This window comes from Panthera tigris, chromosome B4, assembly GCF_018350195.1.
Source record: "Panthera tigris isolate Pti1 chromosome B4, P.tigris_Pti1_mat1.1, whole genome shotgun sequence".
In the NCBI taxonomy this organism is placed as follows: domain Eukaryota; kingdom Metazoa; phylum Chordata; class Mammalia; order Carnivora; family Felidae; genus Panthera; species Panthera tigris.
In genome coordinates this window covers 64,427,719-64,455,712 of record NC_056666.1, presented here as the reverse complement: position 1 = coordinate 64,455,712, position 27,994 = coordinate 64,427,719, and the positions used below count along the sequence as shown (strand labels likewise).

General features: G+C 41.5%; 1 protein-coding gene and 1 non-coding gene across 4 annotated transcripts in view; one reads left to right on the top strand and one right to left on the bottom strand.

The window, feature by feature from the left end:
* The window catches only part of PKP2 (plakophilin 2), a 259,830-nt gene that overhangs the window by 164,546 nt on the left and 67,290 nt on the right, over window positions 1-27,994 (top strand). For 2 of the 3 annotated variants that reach the window (XM_042992091.1, XM_042992092.1), the window contains 2 exons: window positions 15,999-16,111; window positions 16,802-17,502. In XM_042992091.1, coding sequence (XP_042848025.1) covers window positions 16,103-16,111; window positions 16,802-17,502 — 710 coding nt within the window. In that variant the 5' untranslated portion in view covers window positions 15,999-16,102. Of the gene's footprint in view, window positions 1-1,124; window positions 1,411-15,998; window positions 16,112-16,801; window positions 17,503-27,994 lie in introns of those variants that run through there. The other variant, XM_007090726.3, reaches the window with a different exon arrangement.
* On the bottom strand, window positions 24,766-24,869 carry LOC122240658. Its single transcript, XR_006220431.1, has one exon. It is a non-coding gene; the product is annotated as a U6 spliceosomal RNA (small nuclear RNA).

Below are 27,994 nucleotides of genomic sequence, written 5' to 3'. Positions count from 1 at the left end.
AATCAAAGGAAAGATTATCTTACTTAATACCAGGGATAGAGGTTTTTCTTTCTCCCTCTCAAGTCCAAAGAGGAAAATCAGGACAAGTGGCTTAGGTTGTAAACTTTAAGGTCAAGGACCCTTTCTGTTGAGCTTGGCTCTCAAGTTCTCTGAGTAGTCAACTGCGGGTGAAACATAATGAATAGCATGATAAATATCAGTTGTGAAAGACCTGATTGAAAGTCAGAGGCCACTTCCATGGGCACCCGACAAAAAGCCTACCACAAACAAGGCTTAATCAACATTAGCAGGGCTATTAAACAGTATCACCTATTAAAAGCGAGCTCTTCCTAGCGCCTCTTTTTGGAGTTTCTCTGTGTGGGTGTGTACGTAAGAGACTGGGTGAGCAAGAGTGTACTGGGTACAATTTGTGTGTTTACAAGAGAAAACAGAAGCTCTCAATGAGGAAGAACATATGTTTCTGGCACGGCATCTGCGCAAAAAGTACATAGCCCCTGAAGTTGTACTAAGAAAAAAAACTAGTTAAAAAAAGTCTTTTATTTCACACACGTCATCTTCTTGGCACATTTCCCTCCTACTGCCCTTTCTGCCCGACCTTTCTTACCCTCAGGTCCAGGAAAACCACGAAATGTTCAACAGTCTGACAGAGCCTGCCTAACCAGATATGCTACTCACTCGGGGATCCCAGAGGCAAATCTCAAGCCAGGATCAGAAATGACTCTCCAGGGCGCACCTGCCTGGAGGGCGGCCACTCTGCAATTAAGCGGAAATCACATCCCTTGCCAGGGCTGCGCGGACGCCGAGCACTGCAACCTGAGCACAGCGCGGCCCCTGCAGGCGGTATCGGGGGTGACTCGGAGGGTTTGCGCGACCCCGGGCAGACCGCGCCCCTCTCCCACCTCCCCGCGGGCGCGTCCGACTAGCCAAGGGTCGGCGCGCGCGATCGGCCCCGCCCCCGCTCCCGGGCCGAGTGCGCGTGCCTGGCCGGAGGGGCGCCCCGTGCCCGAGAAGAAGCTGGACCTCAGCTCGGGAGGCCGCACTCCCCCTTGCTCGGGCCTCGCTCCAGGCGTGGGGGGCGGGGCTGGAGGCGGGGCCGGGGCGGGGCTCGAGCCAGTGCCCGGGGCTCTGCTGCAGCGTCTTCCGCAGGTCTCGCGGCAGGCTAGCGGCTCCGTCGCCCCTCCGGCCCCATGGCAGCCCCCGGCTCCCCGGCAGAGTGCGGCTACATCCGGACAGTCCTGGGCCAGCAGATCCTGGGGCAGCTGGACAGCTCCAGCCTGGCTCTGCCCTCCGAGGCCAAGCTGAAGCTGGCGGGGAGCAGCAGCCGCAGCAGCCAGGCGGCCAAGAGCCTGCGGATCCAGGAGCAGGTGCAGCAGACCCTGGCCCGGAAGGGCCGCAGCTTGGTGGGCAACGGTGAGTGGAGCCCCGCTGTCCCCAGCACCGCGCCGATCCCGCCCCTTGTCCCTTCCCCTACCCAACCCTCATTCTCAGCGCCCTGTTGCTTCGATTCGTTGCTTCCTGGGGGTGCGGGACCTGGTGTTCTGCCCACCTGTTGCTCGCCGTCCCTTTGTATGACCCGCCGCTCCTCCAGACTCTGACTTACTTGGGGAAAGCATTCTCCTAAAAGCTTATTCAGCTTCGTCTTTTATGTATTTACATATATTAGATGCACGTGTATATCTACGTGAAAGAATTCAGTACTAGATTTTCACCCCTTCCTTAACACCCTCCCCTCTTCACCCCCCCCCCCCCATCCCAATACCGTGGACTTAATCTGGAGGCTGTGGGAGTCTATAAGCATTTTGAGATTCTGTGCAGAAATTTGGTATCATTTTTTTTTTCTGGGAGAAAATGCTTCTAGCTTTTATTAGATTTTTTTAAAAGAGTATAACCCCTCCATATATACATATATATATATATATATATATATATATTTTTTTTTTTTTTTTTTTTTTGAAAAAACCTGAAAGTACTGGCCCTCCCTCTTACAACCTGTAAATTGGGATTGTAGTGCCTCGCCCAGGTACTTTAGGGCTCTCCACCTTTATGCGGAGCGAGTGGTTGACCTAGGAAGTGAAAAAATTGAGTAGGAGGCTTTGGGCGAGGGAAAAGCCACACCACCTGCGGAGGAGGAGGAGGAGGAAGGGGACTTTGGCCCAGGCGGCCGAAGCCTTGTCTGCCTCGTTGCACCGTGCAGAAGTCCTCATGTGTACAGCCCTGGTCTCTCCAAAAATTTAAAACGTGGAAGTAAAAGCGGTTTAAAAAAAACACAACAGCACTATATTAGTAATTAATTGATAGGGGAGGTGGAAGGGAACACGGCAAACCGGTTGTTAAAATTAGAGAACGTGATATATCATTTTCTCCCCTGCTAAAAGTCAGATGATCAGATCCGCAGAGTAACTCTTATTGTTTAATTTACTTTATTATAAAAGCAGTAAAGGGGCGCCTGTGTGGCTTAGTCGGTTGAGCGTCCGGCTTCAGCTCAGGTCATGATCTCACAGTTTGTGGGTTTGAGCCCGCATCGGGCTCTGTGCTGACAGCTTAGAGCCTGGAGCCTGCTTATGATTCTGTGTCTCCCTCTCTCTCTGCTCCTCGCCCGCTCATGCTCTGTCTCTCTCTCCCTTTCAAAAATAAATAAAAACATTAAAAAAAATTTTTTTTAATTAAAAAAAGCAGTATAGGCTTATTGCAGAAAAAAAGAAGAAAGAAATTGAACAGTTAAGTTGGGATATCTGTTTGTTTCCAGCAATGTTGAACTGTTTCTTTCTTGAGGACATAACTTGGGCAATGGCAAATGTAGAACCCATTAGGAAGAAAAAAAAAATATTTGCAGACCAGAACAAAGATTTAAAACAGCTGTCCCTGGGAGGATGTATTGTTTTCTTTTTGTGTTAAAGAATCCTAAAGGATCCTAAAGAATCCTAAAGGAAAAGGCAGTCAGTATTTGCATGCTTGAAAGGTAAAGAGATGTTTAATGACTGTAGTTAATGTAATTGCCTGTGTGTGCCATGAATCAACTATGTGGTTTGCATTTGTTACTATGCTTTCAAAACAGTACTTCTGTGGTAGGTGTTTGAATCCCCATTTTACAGATGAGGAAACTAAGCAGCTAAGTAACACTCAAGTTTCCACAGATCGTAGCAGAATTGGTATTTAAACCACCAAGCCTGAATTTTTAAACCACTCATTAGTTGTATTGTTAGCTTTTGGGTTAATACAAAATGGGGTTTTTATTAGACCCTGAGGCCTTCCTGATCCCCTATTTTCCTCTAAGTAAAAAATCTGAGGCGTTCCGAGAGTAGGGAGGTCTAGATAACGCTGAGCTGCCACAGTACATGGGATAAAAAGAACCTAAATTTACATTTGAGAGTCTGACTAAAGACTCCAGGACAATTGAGGCCAATTTTTGACTGGTGGTGTCATTGCACCCTGTTAGTCTGTGCAGGTCCAGTGTTTAACTGAAACCAAACTAGGGTCTTCTCAGGGACACAAGGGATGCACATTGTGTGTTCTTTCTTACTCTCAGAAAGTGGCTAGCCAGAAGAGCAACTAGACATCAACTATTCAATAAATGGGGGAAATTAACAGAAGAGGGAGCATTGTTGAGCATCTGTGCCTAACCCTGTTCTAAAATCTTCCTCTGTTCGCATTTCATTAAATCCTTAAAATAATTGCATAGGATAGATATGAAGCTCCATTTCACGTGTGAAGAATGCATCAGTCTCTGAATATTGGATGCTTGACTCCAAACCCACATGTGAACTGTCTTCCCTACAACGTGGTGATTCAGGTTGCTTGGTGAATTCAAGAACTACTGAATGAGTCTATACTTCATGCAGGCATTGTGCAGGTGCTGAATTACCCATAAGACTCCCCTTGCTTTTGGGCAAGAAGTTTAAAGTCTAAAGAAGGAAACCTCCCTTAAAAAAAATATGTTATCAAATAGGAAATAGTAAGGAACCCAAAAGAAGGAGAGCTAACATATTATGCAGTTTAGAAGTATGAGTTAGACTACTAGTTGAAGGAAATTTTGAAAAGCTTCTGAAAGAAATTGAGATTTTAGAACTCAAAAATTCAGTAGGACTGGATATGGGACAGACATTGGAGCATTCCAGGAGAGAGCAACAGGAATATTTCATGGTTCACAGAATTGATATGGTAGAACAAATCATGTCATGGTGCTTCTGCTCTAATGCTTAGGGCAACTCCTTGAATGGCCCTGCCTTATACTAAGGAACAAAGTGTTTGAAATATTTTGATTACAACAGGAGCTTCCCTGCAAACTGAAATGCACTCAGCAGCCTACACAGAAGTACAAGTCAGGCAGAGAGATAAGGCAGCTAACAACACCTACTTACTCTAAAGCCTCAGCTTTCTGAGACTTAAAAAGGAAATCGGCTTCAAAGGAATTTAACTTGTCATGCCAAGGAACAATTACCAGGGATGGTTCATGTATGTTAATTAAAGTTCTTTGAAAAGGCCTGGGGGGCTTGTGATGGTTGTGAGTATTGTTTTTAGTATTTCCGTATTAGTGTCATGTCTCTAAAGTTGAAACAGACAAGCAATTGTTGAAATAGTACTGGCCTGGAAAGAATCCTGTATCAACACAAGAAAGTCTGGGAAGAAATGACCCTGGTGCTAACTGCTGTTAGTTCCAGAGCCCTGGAGAATTCTGAATTGTTGACATACCTGCAAGATTGAGGCAGTAGATAATCTGTTGAAAACAGAGATGCGATGCGATAAATGAGGCTGATTTGTTGATAAATACCCTGCAAGGGTCTTGAATGCCTCAGTATATAGGTGGGTGGTTTTCATTGTAAATCATTCTAACTGCTGAACATTGTAAAGTTGCCTGTAACTCTTGGGAGGTGGGTTGGGGGAGGTACGGGAAGCTGTGAAGGGGAGGTTGGCGGGGGAGGGGGGGGATCAGAGGTGTGTAGTAGAATTGTGAAATGAATGTATTGTGGGGAATTTAAAAAATCATTTTATAAACATCAAAGAGAAGATATTTAACAATTGCAAGTATTAGCAAATGAAAAAAATTTAAGTGTCCAAATCCTATTTATTACACTTATTTTGAAAGTACTATTATACTTACTACACAGTTCCCCAGCGTGCTTGAATAGGAAGAAAATCATGTTTTAAACTGTTGTATGTAATACTCATAAAACACAGTGAACAATATCCCAATAAAATTTTCACCTCCTTTGGAAATCCACCATAAAAACTTGAGGCATGTCATTTACTTAGTTTCTCTGGCCAAAAAGTTTTAAATACCTGTGATCAGAAGAAATTCTGGAGAAAGGACTGAAAATTGGCTAAGGAAGCAAAAAAGGCAATAGACATTATTGAGGAGAGTGGGGTTGGGGTGGGGATGATTGTTCAAATCCTGTATGAATTATTTGTTTGCCAAAAATAAATTCCAGGAATGAAGCAATTCTGGGAGCCAGGTGGCTAGTCATTCAGAAAGTGGGAGGGATCAGGAGGGGGGGGGGGGGAGAGTCAGATGATGCGGGGGGGGGGGGGTGGCAGAGATATGCCCAAGCTGCTCTGAATGTAGTACATCAGTAGTCCAACCTGATTGAAAGTACCTCTGTGTCTGCCTGAAAAGCCCATGGGCCACTTTTTGTTTAGTGTCTAACAGATCGATTGCTGTGAGTACAGAAAAAGTGGGGGGTGGCAGAGAGGTTGTTGTATTTGTTTATTTGTTTAGAAATTCTTCTGATTATAGTTTCTCAAAGGAAATAGAACATTAGCAAAAAATGATTACAAAAAAATATATTCCACACCCTTAGAAAAAGTGAGAACACACCCTTTATGGATAAAGTTTTAAGTAAGAGGGATCTTAGGGATCTTTCAGAATCAGTGGAGCTGTAACAGTGTTTGATTTTGATTATAAAAATTCATTGCTCTGTGTGTCACAGATAAAATGCAGGACATTTCCTTTGAGAGAAGACTGTCATTTAGGCTTTTAAAAAGGCTCCTTTAATGTTATCTATGCCCTGTCCTGGTGGTTCCACTCATGGGAACAGAGGGGAGTTCACTTGACTTAGATATTTTAGGTATTTGTTGTTCACATTGGCTCATTCTTCTGAAGTGCTATCTTGGTTATCAACTTTAAAACTTTTTCCTCATGTGTTCAAATAAGGATATACGTATTTGCCTTATTTTATCTTCAGATATAGTTATCATTGATTTTACACTAAAACTGAATTTCTGGTCTGATCAATAAAAGCTTTTTTTTTTTTTTTTGCTAAGAGAGTAACCATATTATTGGCAACCTATCTCTGATAGGTTGAAATATAATATGTTGCTAGAACCTCTGGAATTTATAAACCAGAGTTGATAAGTCCCATAAAAGATCATTTGGTTCCATCTCACATGATAGTCAAGAATTTAAAATTACACAATTCTGAGATAAAAATGTTGGACTCCAGCTATTTTGTGCATGTACATAAATGTGTGAATACATAAACACCATACTCCTGGAAAAGTAAACAGTAAAAGGCAGTGTTGCAAGTGGGAGTAGAAAAATGAGAAAACTTCATCTTTGTATTAGAGTGAGCCTATTCACTTGCCTGACTTCTTATGGTAAGAGTAACAGAATTTCAGGGGTGCCCGGCTGGCTCCGTCAGTTACGTGTCCGAGTCTAGATTTCCACTCAGGGCTTGATCTTGCAGTTTGTGATTTCGAGCCCTGTGTCCGGCTCTGCACTAACAGTATGGAGCATGCTTGGGATTCTCTCTGTCTACCCCCCCCCACCCCCACCTTCCCTGCTCTCACTCTCTCTCTCAAAATAAATAAATAATCTTAAAAATTTTTTTCAAAAAGAATAACAACTTCAGATCCTCTTATAATAGAAATATTTAAAAATCTATTTTATATCTTGTGTAATGCTATCAGTGGCAATTGGATATTGGACATAAAAACAGTTGTTATATTCTCTCAAGTTCTTGAAATGAGGTAGGGAACCCAATATGTAGACTTAGATTAAAATGCATATTTAGAAAAAAAGAACCTTGAGCACTTGAAAATGCAATTCTCCATTACCATTAAAAGAATCCATATATTTGTATCCTTGGAATAATCAGATTTCAACTTAACAATGTTGATGGGTGAGGCATCATGATCAAAGCAATCCCTTAATTTCCAGAAGAAATCATTGCTCATTAGAAGCTTAATAAATTATTTCCACTAAACCTTAAATCTCACCAACACATCCATACAATGAGAGTAAGGAGGGTCCCATGAGAATTATTGTATTGGATTACCTTTTCTATTTGAAGGAGGAAAACAAATGGGGTCTTTTCTTGATAGATATGAGGAACTTATTATAGACCACCAAAATATTACAGAAAAATACTCAAGCCATACAGATAAGAGAATGACAATAAATATTTAGCATCCAGATGTAGACTCAACCTCGCCAAAAAGAACATAGCTTTCTACTCAGGAAGAAAGATTCTGCTTACGTTAGGGGGAAAGAATTTTTTCCTCCTCTTTCTATTCCCAGAATGACAGAGAAACAGAAAATATTTGAGCACCTTCCATCCACTCCAAGGCAAGAGCACACGTGTGACTACCATCTTCATATTTTGGCCCCACTATGGCGATCCACAGGATAGACGTCAGCCTGAAGCATCAAGTGCAAACTGAATTTATAGAACTGGGATATTTTGAATGTATAAGGAAATATGACTAACAATTAACTCCTCAAGTGCTGATGCAAGACTGTACTAGAAGCAGTAGTAAAAGATGCTATTCTTTATGTCAGGATGTGAAAATTTACCTAGAAAAGATAAACTCTTCCTGCTTTAATCTGGCCTCCAACCCATTCTCCACCTCACTCCTGGAGTAAACTCTGTAACGTCTCAATGCATCATTTCTTGATTTAAATTCCTTCAGTTCCTTGCTGTTTTCTACATAGCCATTCTATGAGTAAAATCGTCATTCAGCATGGCATTCCAAGTTCTTCAGGGTCTGATGCCTGCAACTTCTCAAACTTCATCTTATCACCACCACTCCCACTCCCCACCAAACAAACACGTGTGACTTATCTTCCTTTGTGTTCCTATTCCTGTGGCCCTCATTCCTCCCTTCTCTTGGCCTGGTTAACTCTTACCTGCCCCTCAAAACTCAGTTCAGTTGTGCCCTTGGATAGACACTATCTCAGAGGGTAGAGAGAGATCTTGAATGCAAGTTAAAGGTTTGATATTTGCGAGTCACAGAAGATGTTTAGCAAGGGAGAAACCTGAAAAATGCAGGGGATTTCTGACAGTACCTTTGGAAGATTTGGTGAGAGGAGGATTTTAAAGGAGAAGGGACAGCAGCTCTGAATGAGTCAGGAGGGAAGAGACTAGCTGTGGTAAGTGACAGGCAGTATAATGATTGAGACTTGTTACAAAAACCTGTAGTGAGTTTTTAAAAGAAAATAATTAACTTTGTGAGTTCTGTAAATTCATCATTTTGACACTGTGAGTATGATGTGATATTTGTCATTGCAATTCTGAAGTTATCATTAGGGATATCTCAGCAAATGAATTGGCAGAAATGCCACAGTAAGGAAACACATCACAGGAATTAATAGATTTAGAAACTTCCAGGATGTATCAACTCAGTACTTCACCGGTGTGCTTATATTATAATCACACATTCTGCTTATCCGGCTGCTCAAGCAAAATGCATGATACAGACACCTGCAGTACATAAGGGCTTTTGTAATAGGTATTTTTGTAGTCATCTAGAGCAGTAATTTGAGGATTGTCCCCCAAATGCCATAAATGGATCTATCAGAGGAAAATCTCAAGCTGGTTAGGGGCCTCCTAAAAAATAAAAACTTCTGGTGACTGGTTGATATATTGTGTGAGGGTTAATAGTCATTGACTAGATCCATCATGGCACATGGAGCATGTGGCCTGTTCTGTGAGGAGAGCTGGTCTGTTTGTGGCATATTCACATTCATTGGAAGGCAGCCGTGCTATACTCACCACTGTATCACCAATGCTCACTGCTGGAGTATCAACTTTGTAAGAAGTCGTAGCTATCCAGCCATATACCCAATATACCAGTTGTTTCTTGTATTTGATTATGGAAGTTGTGTTAACTGGTCACAATAAGCACCGCGCACTTTTTGTTCATTTTTCAATAATGCAGAACCTTAATAGATTTTGACCTACTTTGAAATAATTCTTTGCCATAGTTTTTAAACCAACAAATTCTGTTCATTTTCCAGCCTGAGCAAGAACTCACCTGAGTTGTATGCATGTTTAGAATTGTGGTTTCCATAAATATCTGTTCATTGTTCTTAGTAAGAACAGAAGATAAATATGTGTGTGTGTGTGTGTGTATATTTATATATGTATACACATATATATGTATATATATATACACATTATATTATATATGTATATATATATTATATATACATTATATATGTATATATGTATACACATAAATATATGTATACATTTATATATGTATACACATATATAAATAAATTTTAATGTAAGTCCAGGAAAATGAATCCTGGGTCATATGCCCACACAGGCAAAAGAAAAATCCGTCACCAGTTCCAGAGTCCTGATGTATGGTTCTTGATAGGTCCTAATGAATTTCATGTTTTTTTGTTTTTTTGTTTTTTTTTAATTTTAAGATTTATTTATTTCTGAGGGACAGAGAGAGACAGAGCATGAGCAGGGGAGGGGGATACAGAGAGAGACACAGAATCCAAAACAAGCTCCAGGCTCTGAGCTGTTTGTTAGCACAGAGCCCAACACGGGGCTTGAACTCACGAACTGTGAGACCGTGACCTGGGCTGAAGTCGGAAACTCAACCGACTGAGCCACCCAGGCACCCCATGAATTTCATGTTTTAAGCTCCTACTTTGGTTGGTAAATGACTTTAAGGAGTCATTTAAATATGAATTTCTCTATACAAATTCATTCTGATCAGCTTCAAGATGCCGGCTCACCTATAATGACATGCCCCCAATTTTACTCTTCGTGAAGAAGTTAAATTTCTTTTTAATTATTTTGAGAGAGAGGGAGAACAAGGGAGGGGAAGAGAGAAAGAGAGAGAATTCCTAGCAGACTCTGCATTGTCAGCGCAGAGCCTAGCATGGGGCTTGAACTCATAAACCATGAGATCATGACCTAGAGGAAATCAAAAGTCAGATGCTTAACTGACTGAGCCACGCAGGCGACCAGAAGTTAAAGCTTTTTAAGGTGTGTGAAGAGAACTGTTACCTAGAGGTTGCTGGTGAAAGGCCAAATACAAGCTTTTAGACCTCCAGGCTCTCTGTCCACCATAAGACCATTGTTAGCCCACACTGTGAAGGCAACGTCTTGTGAGCGTCAGCACAGTTAAGTGGAGCGTTTAAATCAACACTAGAAGTAAACACCTGCTGATTTCTATGTATACATTTAGTCATACCTGTTTTCACGGGAATTTCTTCTATCTCGAGCTCTACAAGTACTCTTCTTATAGTCAAATCAGGTTTTTAACCATGCTGGTGGAGAGTCATAGAAGAGAGCACAAGAAGTGAGTACTAGAAATTTGAAAGAAAAGATGGTTTTCTGAATGCAAATGCTACTCTAACAAAGGTTTTGTTTGTCTGTTTAGCTCTTCTCAATTGTCTATTTACCATGAGGGAAGCTCGAGTTGATTTTTTAAATGTGCTCAGATACAGGTAATAAAGTCACAGTAGAAGCTTCTCAATTTGATTTTGTAAGTGTATTAAATTTAACCAGTTCGGTAATAAAGCCGCTCACAAAACCCACAAACAAAAAACTGATTATGGAAGTTAGTTTATTTTTAACCCTGACAACAATCCATTATTTTGTACAGTACTGGCATACATAACCAGAAACCAAGATATTTTCTCCCAACTGCTGCTTAGGGAATCATATCATTCAGATTAACGTTCAGACCAGGAAAGAGAGAAAATTACATCATCACCTGAGGTGAACACCTGTGCAGACTTCCAGGCAGTTCGGCATCCTTCCACCATCAAAACCCAGTCCCATCACCACCCCTACCCCTACCATTGCTTTGAACTGAACTGCTTGTTATTTGTGGAGGTGGGGTTTCAAGTTGTTCCGTAACTACCTCATTCATTTCCCTTAAAGTGGGTTCCATAAAGTGTCAATGGTATTCTTAGAAGAAGAGGTATGGATAATGTTGCCCAAGTAATATTAATTTAAAATAGTTCCTATAAATATTACCTTCTTTAGGAAACTCTAGAACACATTACACACTGTACAAATGAAATGAATGACTGGAAAAACCACAATATCATTGTGATCGTCAGTGGCTGGGTCCATCACAAATAACCAGAAAAAGTTAAATTCAGTGTCACTGGTAAATCTACCAGAATAAAAACTCTGAGATACAACACAGTGTAAATTGAAGCATGCACACTAGTTTATCCCTCATTCTAGAACAGATTAATTCATGCAAAAGTGTAAAAAATGTTTGTAACCCAAATTCTATTTATTTTTTTAATTTTTTTTTAAGTTTATTATTTTAGAGAGACAGAGACGTTGCAAGCGGGAAGGGGCAGGGAGAAAGAGGGAGACAGAGAATCCCAAGCAGGCTCCATGCTAGAAGTGCAGAGCGTGACGTGGGGCTCGAACTCACGAAGCCATGAGATCATGACCTGAGCCAAAACCAAGATTTGGATGCTCAACTGAGCCACCTAGGCACCCCCTCAAATTCTATTTTAAAAACTATATCTCATTTTTGCACGTTTCTTTACAATTTTAAAAGCATTTATATATATGCTTTCTCAAGTAAACCTCTGTCTCAGCAACTCTGTTAGTAACCGGAATTAAGGGAAACTGAGGCATCTGAGTGATTTGTCTAGGCACACAGGAAGGGGTGGAGTGGAGGCTCCAGGCCAAGTCCACAGATTTCTTCCATTTAGGGAAGATACCTGCGTCATTTTGTGAAGTAAACAAATTCTTTGAAATATAAGGATACCCTAATATTCCATGTTAGAAGATCTGAATTTTCATATGCATTTATTGAATCAGGGTGTGCCTGTAAATACACTGTTTTTGTTTGCTTTGTTGTTTCTGGGTTGGAGAAGGGCATGGCTGAGTTTTTATATGTGTTCAGTAGTCATCATTACATATTTTATCTTTCAAACAGAAAATGGCTTGTTTAAAGAGATTAGTTTCCATCCTGATTAATACGTATCCTTTTTTTTTTTTTAAATCTCACCCAGTTCAAAATTTCTTTAAAATCTTAGCATACAGCTGCTAATTCACCTTTAATCCACTATACTGATCTCAAACCCATGACTGCCTAGTCAAATCAATCTGCATTACTTGTTGTTTGAGATTGTCCCTTTAACCAGAGAAACCTGCAAGCAGAGTATCAGGAGTCACAAGCTTTCTAGCACAGGAAGAGAGTCTGTGGCTTAAAGATCCAAGCTTATTTTATTCCTTGTTCCCAACTGTGTTACAGTTATTTTGGGAACCAGTAAACCGGTCTCAGTTCATAGATCCGAAAACTGAAGGAGAGGCTTCCTTATAAGGACTTATGTTGGGAAATAAAGATTTAATAGTTAGAGAGTATTTGGAATTACCCAGATAAAGGTTCTCAAGGAAAGAGAATGATTGCTTTTGGTCTTCACATCCAAACGTATGATGATAATCCCACCAGAGCTTTGGCAAATGGCAATTTCACAAAGACCACAGTGCAGTCAAATAGCAGAGACCAGTAGAAATGAGGAACCCAGAGTTCAAACATGATACAAAACCGCTTTGCAATTTGAAGCAAGTAACTTAGGGGCGCCTGGGTGGCTCAGTCAGTTAAGCATCTGATTTTGGCTCGGGTCATGACCTCAGAAGCTCCTGCGTTCAAGCTCCACTGTCAGCACAGAGCCCACTTCGGATCCTCTGTCTCCCTCTCTCCCTTCCCTTCCCTTCCCTGCGTTTCTCTCTCTCTCTCTCTCTCTCTCTCTCTCTCTCTCTCTCTCTCTCTCTCTCAAAAATAAATAAGTATTAAAGAAAATAATAAACCAAGTCACTTAAGTTTCCCTGTTTATAAAAGGAGGTGATAGTAGCTGACTGCATCACAGGCATATTGAAAAGAAACATATAAAAATAATTTGAGCTCTTTTCAAAAGCAAGTAATATTGAGCTATAAGGAGTTCATGTAAGTTCCTTTAAAAAGCCTTATAGCCCCCAGCAACACTGTGAGTTAAACATCTTACTTAAGTAAGGCCTGATGATAAAACTCACTGATTACCTACCTGTTCTGGTAGGATACATTGTTTCACTGGATCTTTTCCAAAGATTCTTAACACATTTCAAATAACCTTGCAGGAATCTCAGCTTGAAAACGGAAGTAGCCCCCTATTAACTGTTTTCTAGAATGTCTACCTGTTCCTGGAAGTAGGGCAAGGGTAATACTTAATACTGCAGGTGATCATGGGCTGGAGGGGGCCCTGGAAGAAATTTCCATTTTTGTTTTTGTTTTAAATGACACCTTTACATCTTCCACCGTGTCACTGGAATTCATTGTTCTAGCTACCATCCACATATGTCATTAATATTTTCCCAGTCTAGATTGTCCCTGACTCATATATTCAGTTTTCATATAATCTAAAATTTTGAAACTACTTTTTTGAAAAACAATAAATTTGATTTCTTATATATCAGGTAACCAATAATTTTCTACTTGGCCATAACGTCTGTAAAAAAGACTTCTCTTTTATTGGAGTCGGGCACAGTCTGAGCATGCTCCTGCCTCTCCCCCAGCCTCTCCTGCGTTTCTACATCCCTAGTGCTGAGGGCACCCTGGTCCCAGACCCTTCAAGATTAGAGCCAGGATGTTCCCTGGACCTGCCAGCTGGCCTCCTTTTCCACACCAGCAGGACCCTTGCTGCCTTGCTTTTCTGATACCCTGGGGTGGAGAGCAGGGGTGACAGAGTTGTGGGGCCTAGGACAGCCTCTGCAAACCAGCCTGGAGCCTCAGGCAGGTTTTGAGAATTGAGCCCTTAAGGCCTCATAGCCTTTGCTCTAGGGTTGTAGAGAATTCCTTTCCCTCATCCAGTGCCCAGGTTCCAGACATTCTCTGTCATTGAGGTTAAAAATAAGGGGCTATCTGGCCATTTGCCTGCCCTTATGGAGAAACCAGGCTCTAGAAACAGCAGATGCCTGGCTTACCTCACCTTCCATGGTCTGTAGAAAGGTGACACTTATAAGCCTGTAGCTGTCCCTCCTAACCCCTCAGGACCCTTTGAGGCCTGAAACTGTTTACCGGCTAGGTTTGTTGGCTCCAGGAAATAAGACACGTGTATAAACATAATTTGGAATGGATTCATACTTTTTAGTTCTCTGACAACAACAATCTCAATCCCCCCACCCCCTCAAAATATATGATTCTATTTTTAAAAAATGTGAATCTATTGTTAGCCTTTGAAATTTTGACTTTATAATAATCTTGTTGGGAAAGTATGTTGGTATGTTCCAATGGTGTTGGAAAGACACTGCCTGTGTTTTATTCTCCACATCCTTTACGAGTCTGAAACCTGAGAGAGTTCGTTGAGTATTTTTTCCTCTGATTTTTAAAGGAAAAGGAAATTTTGGTTAAAATCAGGAAACCAGAAATTTCCTAAGTTTTACGGATCTGTGATTTTTTTTTTTAATTTTAATGCTTATTTATTTTTGAGAGAGAGAGAGAGGAAGACACAGAATCAAAATCCAAAGGAGGCTCCAGACAATGAGCCACCAACACAGAGTCCGACGTGGGGCCCGAACTCAACGAACCGTGAGATCATGACCTGAGCCGAAGTCGGACACCCAGCTGACTGAGCCACCTAGGCGCCCCAGATCTGTGATTATTTGGATTATCATCATCATTATTATTATTTTTAAGGCAGTGGGAGATTATAAAAGAAGAACAAATACAAAGCTGAGAGAAGGGACCGCCTGGGTGGCTCAGTCAGTTAAGCATCCGACTCTTGGTTTTGGCTCAGGTGGTGATTTCACCATTCCGTGGATTCAAGCCCCTCATTGGGCTCTGCGCTGACAGGGCAGAGCCTGCTTGGGATTCTCTCTCTTCCTCTCTCTCTACCCCTCCCCTGCTCGCTTGCTCTCTCTCTCAAAATAAATAAACATTAAAAAAAAAAAAGCTGAGAAAAAGATAAAGGAGGTAGAAGAGGGTCACAACACTGCCCTCTACCACCCCCTCCTCAAAGAGAAGTATTTTAAGAGATCTGCATCCATTGAGAAGGCCCTACAGCCCCCCAGAGTGAGCAGAGAGGGCTGCCTCCTACTGTGTTTGTAGAGGAGTGGGCTGAATTGGACCACCAAACTAAGAGAGAATCTTGTAAGTACACAAAAGCACTCATCTATAGTTCTCAGGTTGATTTTCGTCTCCTGCCTAACTCATGTTGCCAAATACCTCAACCCCAGGCTTGGCCCTTTTTAAGCTGATCTATGTTTTCTTTGACCACAGTGACCCACCTTACTGTTTTTACAAGCTGTCTTATCTAGTAGTGTTGAGTCACTGTTATATTTGTCACCATTATATTTATTGCCTACACCTACATCCTTCTCAAGAAGCTTCTGAATTCCTGCCCTGGGAATAAAGTTCTCCTCCTCTGACTTAAGAAATGGAAAATTTATGGGATGGACCACCTAAGCCAATAAGTGATTCCCCAATTTCTCAGTATTATAACAAACATTTTTGGATCTTTGTGAAAATCTTCTCTCCCCTTTGTTCCTTTTTCTTACCAAAAAAAAAAAAAAAAAAAGTAATAACTGATTTTTAAAAATATTTTTTTATTTTTCAACTTTCATGTTGAAAAGCTCATAAAGAATGTTGTGAAACCTTTCTTCACTTCCCACATCTAAGGGTGATGTTAAAGCAACACTTAAAAACACTAATACTTGGTCTTAATTACTTAAATTTAAAGTACACTATTATTATATAATCCTTAACTACCAGTTGGCCTACTTAATATTTTACTATATGCTTGATTTCAGGAAATCTTCATCGAACCAGCAGTGTTCCTGAGTATGTCTATAACCTGCACTTGGTTGAAAATGATTTTGCCAGTGGGCGTTCTCCTGGTACTAAAACCTATGATATGCTAAAGGTAGGATACCAAAGAATAACCTACTTATCAAATTACCATGAAAACATTTTTAAGCTTCCATAGATATATTTTTGTAGATCTTTATTTTTTTTTATTTTTATATTTTTAAGTAAGCTCTGTGCCCAACGTGGGGTTTGAACTCATGATCCCGAGATCAAGAGTCACATGCTCTACCAACTGAACCAGCCAGGCACCCCTTCCATTGATTATTTTTTAATATTTATCTTTCCCAAATATTGCCATTTCCTAGATGAATTATATGAAGATTGCTTTTGTGTGGACACCATGGAAAACCGGGTCACATCTGGGGCACCTGGGTGGCTCAGTCAGTTAAGCGTCTTGATTTTAGTTCAGGTCATAATCTCGTGGTTCATGAGTTCAAGCCCCACGTCGGGCTCTCTGCTCTCACAGTGCAGAGTCTGTTTTGGATCCTGTGTCTCCCTCTCTCTACCCCTCTCTCTGTCTCTCTCAAAAATAAATAAACATTAAAAAAAATTTTTTTGCAATAAAATAGTATCAAATCTTAGTACAAAACTTAGTACAAATAACGAAGTCTCTTTTTTAGAAAAGGGGCCAACCTCTTCATGTGATTCAGAGACACAGACATCTTATGTAATAGTCATGGAGTAGTTGGTCTTCAACAGAGATGAAAACTGATTTATGCCTCATTTAAACTTGATTTCTCTGCAGCCAGGCACCACTGCCACTTATGAAAATCGCTGGGGGAGAGGAACCGCACAGTACAGTTCACAGAAGTCAATGGAAGAACGATCCTTGAGGCAGCCTCTGAGGAGACTTGAGATTTCTCCAGACAGCAGCCCTGAGAGGATTCATTACTCACACAGCGATTACCAGTACAGCCACAGAAGCCAGACCGGGCACACTTTGCGGCACCAAGACAGCAGGAGATCCACCCTCCTTCTGCCACCTAGATATGCTCGCTCCGAGATTGTTGGTTTCAGTCACTCTGCAGCCATGAGCAAACATCGCCACTATGACACCTACCACAGACAGTACCAGTACGGCTCTGTTAACGATGCCGTTTTTGACCCTGTTCCCGTCAACCCGGTGGTGCTCACGTACCCCAGGCCCGGGACCAGTCACAGCATGGGCAACCTTTTGGAGAAAGAGAACTATCTGACTTCAGGGCCTGCCGCTGGGCAGGTCAGGCCACTGGTGCCCCTGCAGCCTGTCACTCAGAACAGGGCTTCTCGGTCCTCCTGGCATCAGAGCTCCTTCCACAGCACTCGCATGGTGAGGGAAGCCGGGCCCAGTGTCACTGTGGATTCAGGCGGGAGGAGGACACACATGACTGTTGGCCAAGTGGCAGCAGGTGGAGGAAGTGGGAACATGCTCACGGAGAGAAGCGCTTTCACCGACTCCCAGCTCGGGTGAGTCCCCTTGTCAATCTGTGGGACAGTCGGTGCCAGCACATTCTGTTCCCACAGGCCTTAGGGTGTGAGCTGGCACTTCTGGGGCCGCAGAGAAAGGCTTTCAGAGATAAGTGATTAAAATAATGACTTTTCAGGCAGCTGCCTAATTGACAGATTAGCCTATTTACCTCAGGGACAGGGGCCAAGCTACCTGTTCCTATGGCAGCTTTGTGGGGAAATGTGACATTTAGTCCATCTGTTCCAAATTAGATGCCGGCTGAAGGGCTGGCCACCCCTTGGCTGTGTGAAAAGCTGCTCTGAATGGGAGCTAACTCCAGAGTAGACCAAGAAATGGGTAATTGCATGCATTTGCTCAATCATTCCTTGAAATGAAGGAAAGAAGGAAAAAATGCTTACTGCCCGTGCTAAGAGTGAACTTCATATGCTATTTTGATGACTACGGTCCTAAAAAGATGGAGAGTTAAGTAAGGAAAGCAGCTAATTTCTAGGTGCTGATACCGATGCTTTTACTTTTTGATTCTAGCAGCAGTGATTTGGAGGGTATTTTTTTGGCAATACTGAATAATTCATCAAATTTTCTAAGTCATTCTTTTGCCTCTCATATTGACTTTATGGCTCATCTAACCTTTGGAACTTAACTCATTCAGGTTTAATGATGGAGTACAAATTTCATGAACTGAGGAAGTTACTAAGAGAAAAAGGTTGAGACATTATTTGATTATTAAATCAGTAACTCCCAAAATAATGATGTAGTATTATTATAGTAAAACATTAAATATGTGGTTGTTTTAATTTCTAAAATTGCTTAGTGGAAGTTGTCATCTCTCATGATCCCTGTAAGAGAAATTGACTTAATACTCATTGACTGGGCAGGCCCTGGTGGTAAAAGATACTAGGATTCATCTAATCTTGAAGCAGGAAATATGTTTTATAAAGCAAAACTGAGCATGAGACTTCTAGCATTTTTTTTTTCCTTAAGTTTATTTATTTTGAGGGGGAGCCAGCACAAGTCGGGGTGGGACTGAAAGTTGGAGGCGGGTGGAGAGAATCCCAAGCAGGCTTCTTACTCTCAGCATGGAGCCCAGTGTGGGACGTGAACTCAACGAACTGTGAGATCATGACCTGAGCCAAGATTGAGAGTCAGACGCTTAACTGATTGAGCCACCCAGGTGCCCCGAGACTTCTAAGATTTCTTATTGAAAGCTGATCTTTGTCAATATGAACATACTTAGAAGAAAATGCATGAGGTCATTATTTGTGGAGGAAAAAGCTGATCAAGGCTTTTAAAAGGACAATTTAAAATTTATTAAATGCCTACTATATCCTAAGATTTGTGCTTGGCACAGTTTTCACACAGTGATTTTAGCAATAACAGAACTCTCATGCCACATCCTCTGACAATTAGCCTTCTTCTCTTCTTCCATCTGTGTGTCCCCATGCTTCTTGAGCCACCCTGTCACTTCTCAGTCTCCTCACTCTGCTGCATTTGGCTTCAGTTCCCACCATTTCACTGGAACATTGTCCTCACCAATGGCTGCCTTTTTGCTACATCCAAAGTAGACACGTATTTAGTCCTTAAAATACTCGGCCTTTGGGCAACATTAGACAGCAGGGTCTCTGAAGTTCTCTCTCCCATTGGTTTCCAGGGCATCAGCCTCTCCTGGTTTTCCACTCGCCTCTCAAGCCACATCTTCATATTCTCTGAGTGCTCCTTTTCTGCATGCCCGGGGAGGTCATCTTTAGTAACCTTCCTCTTCCTGGTCTGGGTGCTCTTCCAGAGAGGCCCGTGTACCATGAATCCTCATGATTCCCAAAGTTTTATCTTCAGAACCATCCTCTATCCTGAAATTCTATCTAGATCTGCATGCATTTCCAGCAACCTCCTGGACATCCTACACTCAGTATATGAAAAACTAGATTTATTAGCTCCTCCTTACTGTCTACTCCTAACCATCTCCTTATACTGAAGTCGTGCCATTTACAAACCTAGAAGTCATGCTTATCTTCACCCCTCCCCAGTCACATCACCATATTTTAACCTCCTTAATGGGCCTTAAATTTTTACCCTTCTGTCCGTCTTCATTGCACATATGTCTTTTCCTCTGGTCTTACTCAGAACTGTTGTCTGGCCATTAGAATGATCTTCACAAATCTAATTGTTTCTCTGCCCAGATTATAACCTTTCCATAATTCCACCAAGTTTTCATACTATGCAGCATGGCACACATGGACCAGCCCGTGTTTTCACCTCCGCTTATCACTCCAGTCCCATCTCTTTCTACTCTCCTTCACCTTTTCTCACCGCCATCCGCACACACTCCCCCCACTACAAACCACTTGAAACTTCTTCACTTTCTTCTTCCTTACTGCCTTCCTTTTTTTCCATCTAGCCATCTGTCTCTCTCTGTCTCTGTCTCTTTGCCCCCAGTAGCTCTGGTTTTGCCTGGCTACTCATGATACTGGATGTGGCTCAGATACTGCCTATTTCCTGATGATGCCCCTCACAATCTAGATGCCCCAGATAGGTGCACTGTGTGGGTGTCTCTACCAGAATAATACATTGTGGTTATTCATTTCTTACCTGCTTTCCCTCTAGACTTTGAACTTCCTGTGAGTGTCTTATCATCTTCATATTCTCAGTACCCTAAAACAGAGGCAGGCCCAGTATAGGCACTATATAAACATATGGCAAGAGAATGAAAGAATTTTTTTTTTTTTTTACGTTTATTTTTGAGACAGAGAGAGACAGAGCATGAACGGGGGAGGGGCAGACAGAGAGGGAGACACAGAACCGGAAGCAGGCTCCAGACTCTGAGCCATCAGCCCAGAGCCCGACGCGGGGCTCGAACTCACGGTCTGTGAGATCGTGACCTGAGCTGAAGTCGAACGCTTAACCGACTGAGCCACCCAGGCGCCCTGAGAACGAAAGAATTGAGGAAGGAGGAAATGAAATAGAAACTCTTTACTTTTTGCAATCTAAGTTCTTTTTGTTGCTCAGATTCTAGAAGTATTAACTATGCTATTTGGGGTTATTGTTGTAATGGACAGGGCAGGTTTCATTAGAATAATCCTATCTAAAAGAATAGAAGGAACACTTGGGAGTCGAGAAATTTAGAATAAAGGGTAAGACTTATATTCTTGACAGTTCCTAAGTTGCCATTCTAGAGAAATCGTAAAAACGAACTCTTCTTGAAATTTTTGTTCTCTTCATAAAAGGAGAAGGGGTCAGAGGTATTTCCTATAACGAGGAGAATAGGTGATCAAGGTGACATCCATGCCTAATGCCTAGATTTATGGTGTCTATGTCTCCCTTTCTTTAGTGTGCCCGTGGCATTTCAGCTCTCCAGGCTGCCTCCTGAGAGCCCTGGCTCTGGGACCACACCCTGTGTTCTCCTTTGCCCTGCATTCTGGCCCCTGTTTTTGGAATCTATATTTTTCTTTCTTTCTTTCTTTCTTTCTTTCTTTCTTTCTTTCTTTCTTTCTTTCTTTCTTTCGTCTAGTGGAAGCCCCACGTGTAAAGAAGAGGTCTTTCATGTATGTGGAACATTCCTACGGAGTAGCTAGATAGAATTATAAACCTACATAATAACATAAGATATCAAACAATGGATCTTTCTTTCCAAAAGAAGAATGGCTGGCCAGTTACTAAGGTAGCTGAAAACCAAGACATTGGAGTAGAAGACAGTCAGTATCTGTTTAAATCAGACTGCTGAGAAAGGTTTAAGAAATCACCAAATAAAACATTCCAGGTCTGTTTTTCTGAAAATATGATTTTCGTACCTGTGGGGAACTAGTGGTTCAACAAATGAATATTAGGCTCCTCCTGTGTACCCAGCACTGCAAGAGGTAGAAACGGCCTGGAGAGGATCAGTGAAAAAGAAAATGAGACACATCATCAAGTGCTAGGTTATGGAAATTCAGAGAACAAAAGAGCCTTGTGCTCTGAGATTAGTAGATGGAGCCTCTGGAGAGAGATTGAATCTCTAGTAGGATTACCAGTGAAGTTTGTGACAGCAGCACAGAACAGAAAAATTCTTCCACATCCTGTTAATTACCAACCTCTTCAGTTCTTTGATTCGAGTCTCTTTCAGCTATATCTTTCTTTCCATTTCCATTTTTAATGGCCCAGTTCAAGGCTTTATTGCCTCAGCTAAGACTCTTACAGTTCCCTCAAAACAGCTTCTAGAAGTACGTGTCTCCACCAGAGGCATATTCCCAAAGCAGTGCTTTAATCACACTTCAATCTTTATGGGAATTGCATTTCCTGAGCATCTGACCACACGCGGGAGCTCTCCATTCATCGTCTTATGTTTGTTTGGCCCTCTGAGGTGTAGCCCCATTAATACATAGAATATCTGGGGACCTGCCTCGGGTGGGGCTGTGTTGTTAGCTGGCAGGAACACTGGTTGCTGAAGGATTGCACACATGAAAAAGTACCATTTTTTATTTTTTCCTACATCATCTCATATTCTGATCAATGATACCATACACTGCTTCCTCTTGCATTTTTCATATACATTGACATCATTTTAACATTCTCTGAAGTTGTTAAAAAAAAAAAAGACTTCTGGAGAATGTGTTCAGGTGAAAATGGGGGCCCAGGTGCAACTACTCTTCCTGATTCTCCTCCCTGCCCCCTCCCTACCCCCACCCCCCACCCCAGTGCCATCTCCCAAGCACATTTCTGTAGGCTTCAGGAAGTGCTTTGTAATTGGGTGGGAAGGAAAGAGGGAAGGAAGAAGAGAGAGAGGAAGGAGGAAGAGAGAGGGAAGGGGTCGGGAGGAATGCTGTGAGAGAATAGAGGAAATTTGGAATAGGTCTAGCTGGGGATAGAGACACGCAAAGATTTCACTGGACTGCACAGACAGTAACAAAATGGAAAATCCACACCCTGACCACTGTTGCAAATCTTCTTAAAGAGGAAGTGCTCCTTCAGTTTGGGAATTTTTTTTTTAATGTTCATTTTTATTTTTGAGAGAACACGAAGCGGGGAGGGGCAGACAGTGAGGGGGACAGAGGATCTGAAGCAGGCTCTGCACTGACAGCGGCACCCAATACAGGCTGAAACTAGTTTGTGAATTGTTTTCAATGATAATATGAAGTAGCACTGGATTGATTAGCAGTGGATAGAGAGCTTCTTTATGAATCATGTTCAGGAAAATAAAGGAGTAATGGAATTATTTGTGGGTGTTAAGAGTGTTGGGAAATTCAAATTTTCCTGCGTCATGTATGACTTATAAAATGGATTAAAGGCTTAGTCTTAAAAAAAAAAACTGCATCGAACAGAAGGCTGTTCTTATGTTATAAATGATCTTCCATCAGTTGAAGCACCTGTAGTGATGGATGGTAAAGATTTAAAATTGCCACTGAGATTGAGACTGTTACAGTTTTAATTTCTCTGTAAAGGCATTGGAGTCCATGCATGTAAACTATTTCCATCTCTTTTAAATGGTATATTTCTACTAAATAAAAGTGACTCAAATTCTGGATTTAATGATAATAGCCTACATTTTTACCCATTAAATTGACTCCTGAGGCACAACATTTTAAAATATGAGATCATTATATAATTCTCAGTACAGATGCCAAAACTGTTCTGCTTCATTCTTAATACCCTTGTACTCATAACACTTGTATGTTTGAACATGTATATCAGAAGCACTGGGTATTGGTTTTTAGTCATGAGTCCCATTACTCTTATCTCCACACCTGTGTTATACCCACTCACACACACATTCACAATACTATACACGCTCACATGTGCACACGTGCATACATTAGTGGGTTGGCCTGATATAAGAGAGGATTTACAGGCATACCTCAGAGGTATGGTGGGTTAGGTTCCAGACCACTACAATAAAGTGAATATTTTGTTTTCCCAGTGCATACAAAAGTTATGTATACACTATAATCTATGAAATGTGCAATAGCATTCTGTCTAAAAAAGCAGTGTACATACCTTAATTAAAAAATACTTTCTTGCTGGGATGCCTCAGTGGCTCAGTTAAGCGTCCGACTTCAGCTCAGGTCATGATCTCACAGTTTGTGGGTTCAAGCCCCACGTCGGGCTCTGTGCTGACAGCCTGGAGCCTGCAGCCTGCTTCAGATTCTGTGTCTCCCTCTCTCTGCCCCTCCCCCACTTGTAGTCTGCCTCTCTCTTTCTCTCTCAAAAATAAACATTAAAAATTTTTTAAAAAATACTTTCTTGCTAAAAAATGCTAACCATCATCTGAGCATTCAGAGAGTTGTAATCTTTTTCCTGGTGGAGGGTCTTGCCTCGAAGTTGATGGCAGCTGACTGGTCACGGGGGTGCTTGCTGAAGGTTGGGGTGGCTGTATTGTGTGGCAATTTCTTAAAATCAGACAATGAGGTATGCTCCATCGATGGACTCTTCCTTTCATGAGTGATTTCTCTGTAGCATGTGATGCTGTTCAATAGCGTTTTACCCACAGTAGAAACGTCTTTCAAGATTGGAATCAATCCTCTCAAACCCTCCTGCTTTACCAGCTAAGTTGATGTAGTATCCTAAATCCTTTGTTGTCATTTCAACAGTCTTCACAGTATCTTCACCAGGAGTAGATGCCATCTCAAGAAACCACTTTCTTTGCTCATCCATAAGAAGCAACTCGTCTTTTATTAAAGTTCATGAGATTGCTGCAATTCAGTCACATCTACAGGCCCCACTTCTAGTTCTCTTGCTGCTCTTACCACACCTGCAGTTACTTCCTCTCCTGAAGTCTTGAGCCCCTTAAAGTCATCAATGAGGGTTGAAAAAAACCTCTCCCAAACTTCTGTTAATGTTGATATTTTGACCTCTTCCTATGAATCAGGAATGCTCCTTATTTATTTTTTAAGTTTTATTTACTTAGGTAATCTCTACACCCAATATGAGGCTCGAACTCAGGACCCTGAGATCAAGAGTCACATGCTCTTGCAACTGAGCCAGCCAGGCACCCAGAATCAGGAATCCTCTTAATGGCATCTAGAATGGTGAATCCTTTCCATAAGTTCTTTAATTTACTTTGCCCAACTCCATCAGAGCTATCTATGGAAGCTATAGCCTTATGCAGTGTATTTTTTTAAATAAATTTTTGAGTGTAACTGACAAACAATGTTACATTAGTTTCAGGTAGAGAACATAGTGATTCAACAGGTTTATACATTATGTTCACCACAGTGTAGCTACCATCTGTCACCAACGCTACTACAGTATCATTGACTATACTCCTTATGTTGTGTATTTTATTCCCATGACTTCTAAAAACCATAGACCTCTTCACGAATATTCGTGTTATCATTGCTCAGGAGCATGATAATCTCTATATCATTCCAATTTTAGCATATGTGCTCCTGAAGCCATGCATTTCTTAAATAATAAGACTTAGGTGCCCCAAATTACTCGTTGATCGGTGAGCTGCGGAGTGCATATTGTGTTAGTAGGCATAAAAACAACATTAATCTCGCACATCTCCATCTGATTTCTTGGGTGACCAGGTGCATTGTCAATGAGCAGCAATATTCCAAAAGGAATCTTTTTCTTCTGAGCAGTGGGTCTCCACAGTGGGCTTAAAAATTCAGTGAACCATGTTGCAAACAGATGTGCTGTCACCCAAGGTTTGTTGTTCCATTGACAGAACGCAGGCAAAGTAGATTTAGCATAATTTTTAAGGGCCCTAGGATTTTGGAAATGGTCAATGAGAATTGGCTTCGACTTCAAACCACCAGCTGCAGTGGCCCTTATAACAAAAGAGCCTGTGTTTTGAAGCCAGGTGCTGGCTTCTCCTCCCTAGCTATGAAAATCCTAAATAGCATCTTCTAATATAAAGCTGCTTTGCTGCATTGAAAATCTGTTTTTCAGTGTGGCCGCCTTTCTTAAGTATCGTAGCTAGCTCTTCTGCGTAACCCGCCGCAGCCTCTACACGAGTGCTTCACCTTGCAGTTATAGGTTATGGAGATGGCTTTTTTCCTTAAACCTCATGAACCAACCGCTGCTAACTTCCACCTTTTCTTCTGCAGCTTCCTCCTCTCTCTCAGACTTCATAGATTTAAAGAGAGTCAGGGCCTTCCTCCGGATTAGGCTGTGGCTTAAGGGAAGGTTGAATGTTGGGCCGGTTTGATCTTCTATCCAGACTGCTGAAACTTGCTCCGTATCAGCAATAAGGCTGTTTCCCTTTCTTACCCTTTGTGTGTTCACTGGAGTGGATTTTGAATTTCCTTCAAGAACGTTTTAAATTTCCCTCAGGAACTTTTCCTTTGCATTTACAACTTGGCCAACTGTTTGCTCCAAGAGCCTGACCTGTCTTAGCTTTCAACATGCCTTCTCAACTGAGCCTGATCACTTCCAGCTTTGGATTGGAAGTGAGAGACATGCAACTCTTGCCTTCCCTTGAACACGTAGAGGCCACAGTAGAGTTAATATTGGCCTAGTTTCAATCCGTGTCTCAGAGAATAAGGAGGCCTTGAGGAGAGGGAAAGAGGTGGGGGAATAGCTGGTTGGTGGAGCAGTCAGAATACACACATTTTTGGGTTAAGTTTGTCATCTTACATGGGTGTGGTTTGTGGTGCCCCAAAAGAAATACAATAGTAACATCAAAGATCATTGATTACAGATCACCATAGCAAAAATGTAAATATTGTGAGAATTACCAAAACGTGACCCAGAGACATGAGGTGAGAAAATGCTGCTGGAAAAATGGCACTGATGGGCATGCTGGACACAGGGTTGCTGCAACCTTCAGTTTTTAAAAAAGCAGTATTGCAAAGCACAGTAGAGTAAGGTACAGTAAAATATGCTATGCTTGTATTCATTGTGCTTGCTAACAGATACTGGAAAACACCCTGCCACCATGTCTTTTTTATTCTCCATTACCTGGAATGAATCAGGTGTACTCTTTTTGAAGCCAGAGTCCTAGGATACCTTTAAGGCATGTCTTTAGCCACAGTTCTAAGATTTTGCTGTCCTCAGTCTGGTTTCTCTGAGTCAATGCTTAAGGAAGCATGAATGTGTTAACATCCACAGTGATAATAGGTCCCCTAACCCAGTTACCCTCTAGGCAGAAATAAAAGGGGAGAAAAACACCAGTTCAATGAGGCATTTGGGAGGTATTGTTTTACAAGTGGCAATTTTATTTGTCCTCTATAAATTATCCTCTCTTGAGTCAAACTGCATCAGATTTCATCATCATCACTATAAATACCCGCAATTAGTAAAGGACAAAAGTATGCTACTAGAAAGACATAAACCAAATGTCATTATAATGGCAAAACAAATGGTAACAGAATGTTTATAAAATTGTTTTCTTTAAGAAAAAGCATATTTTAAAAGTTTACTTATTTTGAGAAAGAGAGAGAGCACGCAATCACAAATAGGGGAGGGGCAGAGAGAGAGAGAGAGAGGGAAAGAGAATCCCAAACAGGCGCAAAACCCTACACAGGGCTTGACCCCGCAAACTGTGAGATCATGACCTGAGCTGAAATCAAGAGTCAGATGCTTAACTGACTGAGAGACCCAAGTGTCCCAAGAAAAAGCATATTTAAATCTTAAAAAAAATTTTTTTTATGTTTTTTATTTATTTTTGAGAAAGAGAGAGAGATGGCGTGAGCAGGGGAAGGGCAGAGAGTGTGGGAGATGCAGAATCTGAAGCAGGCTCCAGACTGAACTGTCAGCACACAGCCCGATATGGGGCTCGAACTCGTGAACCACAAGATCATAACCTGAGCTAAAGATAGACGCTTAGCCGACTAAGCCACCCAGGTGCCCCAAGAAAAAGCATGTTTATAATTGTCTTTAATCATTACCTTTCCTGATGAATTCTTCACATCAGCATGATTTATTTGGACAAAACAAACCCAATTTTCCTGAATTTTACTGTTTACATACTGTTATATTTATTAAATAAGAATACTTTTAGAAGTGCTTGGGTGGCTCAGTTGGTTAAGTGACTGTGACTCTGGTCATGATCTCACGGTTCGTGAGTTCAAGTCCCACATCCAGCTCTGCTGTCAGCACGGAGCCCGCTTCAGATCCCCTCTCTCTCTTTCCCTTCCCCTACTAGTGCCCTCTGTGCACTCTCTCTCTTTCAAAAATAAACATTAAAAAAAATTTTTAGGATGCTTATTTTAAAATTCATTTTTAGGTGAAATAACAGTTTCGAACAGCTCTGAGAAAAACCTAATGATTGTTGAGGGAAGGTGTTTCATTCCACAGGTGTAACATTACCATGGCAGAAATAATTTTTAACTTCTATGACCAAATTTATTTTATTTTATTTTTTCAATATATGAAATTTATTGTCAAATTGGTTTCCATACAACACCCAATGCTCATACCAAAGGGTGCCCTCCTCAATACCCATCACCCACCCCCCCTCCCTCCCACCCCCCATTAACCCTCAGTTTGTTCTCAGTTTTGAAGAGTCTCTTATGCTTTGGCTCTCTTCCACTCTAACCTCTTTTTTTCTTCCTTCCCCTCCCCCATGGGTTCCTGTTA